The 3,847-nt window shown below is 31.8% G+C and overlaps 1 protein-coding gene across 1 annotated transcript in view; it reads right to left on the bottom strand.

The window, feature by feature from the left end:
- LOC111618235 (probable 3',5'-cyclic phosphodiesterase pde-5) overlaps positions 1-2,835 on the bottom strand; it is a 19,902-nt gene extending 17,067 nt beyond the window's left edge. Inside the window, exons 1-3 of the mRNA XM_023359720.1 lie at positions 2,782-2,835; positions 2,552-2,704; positions 2,220-2,257 (exon numbers count right to left, since the gene is read on the bottom strand). Coding sequence (XP_023215488.1) covers positions 2,220-2,257; positions 2,552-2,704; positions 2,782-2,835 — 245 coding nt within the window. The remainder of the gene's footprint in view (positions 1-2,219; positions 2,258-2,551; positions 2,705-2,781) is intronic.
- Between the last annotated feature and the right edge of the window lie 1,012 nt (positions 2,836-3,847).

The following is a 3,847-nucleotide window of genomic DNA, read 5'->3' as shown; positions in this document are numbered from 1 at the left end:
TCAGTATGTGTAGACTTTGAGGGTAGAAATGAGTTTTAAAAAATGTAAATACTAATAACCAGTAAAATCTTCATTAACTCCAACACACATCCCTCCTTTTATTTCCCCATCCTTTGAAATTTCACCACCAAAATTTAACAGCATCTATCCCTCTAATATACAAACAGCTCTACAAAATTTCAGAAATGTTCAACTAAAGGAATAGGACTTATTAAGCTTTAAAGTGGGCGAATAAAATCCTGCCTCCTCCACACACACTAATATCCATACATACAAAAAAAAAATTCTCAACTTTTTTCTCATTTCTCGACAATTCAAGGTCTCAGGGTCCAAAAATGAATGGAGATCGGTCAAAAAATTATCCCCTCAAGACTTTTGTATTTTCGGACGGACTCGGTGGACTTTGAAACGTCGAGAGATGCAAAAATGGGGGGTTTCTGTATGTATGGATGTTTGTGTATGTGGGAGAACCTATTTTGTTCACCCTCTTTAAAGCTTAATAACTCCTGTGCTTTCTGTCAGAAATTTTTGATATTTTGCAGGGAGATTTCGTCCAAGCGCCGCTATCTTGTAAGCGGCGCTCGACGTTCGACGTTCACGTTTTAGAAATGAAAACTTCGGCCGCAACCTCTCTATTACGGGGTTTGATGCTATTAAAGTTTTGCGATTAAAGGTCGAGAGATGGAGCGATAAAGGGGGTCGTGTTTAGTTTCCAGTAGGGTTACACTTAATAGAGAGGTTGCGGCCGACGTTTTCATCGCAAAAACGTGTACGTCAGACGTTCAGCGCTGTCTTCCTGTAAGCCTAGAAGTTTGCCAATGGCGTTTGGAACGTCATTGAAATCATGCTCGACGTTCCAAACGCCATTGTCAAACTTCTAAGCTTACAGGAAAGCGGCGCTGAACGTCTGACGTACACGTTTTCGCGATGAAAACGTCGGCTGCAACCTCTCTAATGACGATTTTACTCGTTATTAATTTGTATGAAATCCATTCTTATTCTCAAAATTAAGCTTTTTGCCATTTTATAATACTGTAATAAAATATAGTAACAAATAGCGACACAAAATGTTGCGGGGAAAGTTAAGTAACTCATTGCAGTATATATTGTTAAAGGACAAAGAAATTTTGATTTTAGTATCACATCATCATNTTTTTAATTATTATAAAATGGCAAAAAGCTTAATTTTGACGGTAGGAATAAATTTTATATAAAATTGTAAATGTTAATAACATGTAAAATCGTTATTAAGTGCTTGCTACCCTACTCGAGATACAACAAATGACCCCCTTTACCTCCCCACCATTTAACCATCAAAATTTAATGGAATCAATCTCCCTAATATACAAACCTCCCTGCAAAATTTCAGAAAATATTTATCCAAAACAAATGCCTACCGAAAGGTCTTTTTAAAGGTTGTTGGCCCCTATTTGAGTGTTACGGACGTAAAGAAAACCCGGAAAATTCCACGTGGCCAGCTCGTCTGTGGCCTCTTCCAAGCTTAATAACTCCTGTGCTTTTTGTCGAAATTTTCTGAAATTTTGCAGGGAGGTTTGTGTATTAGAGGGATTGGTGCTGTTAAATTTTGATGGTAAAATATCAACGAGGAAGGGAGATAAAGAAGGTCGTGTGGGATCTCCAGTAAGATCGGACTTAATGCCGATTTTACTCGTTATTAGCATTTACAATTTTTTTTTTTTTATTTTATAAAACCCATTCCTATCCTCAAAATTAAGCTTTTTGCCATTTTATAATAATTAAAAATATAAAAAGTTTTTAATAATAAATATCGTAACAGATGGCGCCACCAATTGTTGCCGGGAAAGTTAAGCAACTCGTTGCTGTACTTTTTTATTTCGCAGGTTTGCATGTGTAACATCCTTCCAGGTGAGTATCATTAGTCACCCGCATAAATAAAATCTGGTATAAGTTAGTGCATACAACATTATCAACGTTGTAAACGCATTTGAAAATAGGGATTGACTTATCAAAAGTCAGAGTGATGTTTACTTATGTAATTTAATAATATATTAATGTTTAAATTAAAAATATAATCAACTTACTATCTGGTATATGTTTGTTCGAATTACTTTCTTCGTTTTGGCTACATAAATAGCCAAAGAAGAATTATTTTCCGATGCGGATATTTCCCTAAATTTTAAAACTCAAACTATAATAGACTATAAATTAATTTAATAAAGAAATAAATGTTTAATTACTTTAATATATTGTCTTCTGGATCAAAAGAATAAATTTTCTGTAAGAAAAATTAATTAATGTTAATTATCTAATACAATTATTAAGATACACGGTGGACCTCTTGAAATGAATTAAATTTGAAGTACGAGGCGCACCACGTATACAACAGCTAAATACAAAAATAAATAAATATATAAATATATTCTTTAATTAAGAGAAAAGAGTTATTAGCGAGGTTGCGGCCGAAGTTTTCATCTCTCAAACGTGAACGTCAAACGTCGACGTTCGACGTTCACGTTTGAGAGATGAAAACTTCGGCCGCAACCTCTCTATTCCTTGATATAAATCTTACTTGTAGAGGTTGTTCGCAGTAGAATAAATTCCAATTAGATGCATTTACTGCAGTAGCAATCGTTCGAGACAATTCGGATAAAATTTGCATTTTATTTGATTTCGAAAATATACTTTTAGTAAGTTCTTGAAGCATTTTTGCATTCGTTTGGAACTAAAATTACGTTTCACACTTTAAATTTTTATGTAAAATATAATAAATAAAGTTAAGTAAATATGATAGATACTCACATTACTTCGAGGAAGAGCATTTTTACGCAATTCTCGATCTAAAATTATAGACATTAGTTGAAACTAACAGAGGAAAAATAATTTCGAAGAGCTCAATAATAACTTAAACTAATTAGAAATGAAATTAAATTTAGTTTTATGTTTAAAAATCTTTAAAAAAAAATTAATAACCAGAAGCGTGTTATAGCTTCTTGAAGCTCAGGAGAATTTGAATTAGAGAGGGCCCCGTGTATAGTACAGTATTGTACAATACAGTGTTGGCTTCAGAAATTTTTTGGGAAAGCACTTTCTTATAAAAGTTTGGTTTAGGGCCCCTTGTTGATGGGGCCCCCCAGGCAATTGCCATTATTCCACATTACGTGACGTGCCACTGATAATAACGGTAGTAAAATTTTTTAACAATATTATTACTTATATTTTATTTTACTACTGAAAAGTATTAACGAAATGTGATGAAAACAATAGACGATTAAACTATTTACAGAAGGGTATAATTTACTTTTCTCTAATATTGATAAATTAGTTATTCGTGATATATTTTTTCTTTCAGTAAAATAGTGTATAATATTCAATTACAAGATTTTATCATAAGATGGAGAATAAGTTATATTTACAGTGGTTGAAAAACCATTTCGAGAGTTCAATATTGCTATTAACATTTTGTTTTTCTTTTAAAAAAATGTTAATAGCAATATTCTTTGTCTACTTATTCAGTAGATTTTTATTGTTTTAGTTAAGATCATTAGTTTATAAGAGGTAAAATAATAATCTTATGTGAATATAAAGACGGACGTTTTAACTCAACTCGTCTTTACCATTTTATATATTAAATTAAATGTTTTTCTGTGAAGCATATATAATATTTGCGGATAAATTAATCGAGGAAATTTTTCTCTATAATAGAATAATCTATACATTTTATTAATGTAATTATAAGTTAGTCTATCAATTGTATGGAACAGAACAACTGTTTCTGTCATGTATAAATCTAGTAACGAGTTTAATAACTTTCCCGGCAAAATAACTTGGTGTTATTTTATTAAAAACTTTTATATTATAATTATTA

The sequence above is a fragment of the Centruroides sculpturatus genome, unplaced genomic scaffold, assembly GCF_000671375.1.
Source record: "Centruroides sculpturatus isolate CEXI.00-Female unplaced genomic scaffold, Cexi_2.0 scaffold205, whole genome shotgun sequence".
Lineage (NCBI taxonomy): Eukaryota > Metazoa > Arthropoda > Arachnida > Scorpiones > Buthidae > Centruroides > Centruroides sculpturatus.
The sequence above is the reverse complement of the archived record's forward strand: the minus strand, read 5'-3'. Positions and strand labels throughout refer to the sequence as shown.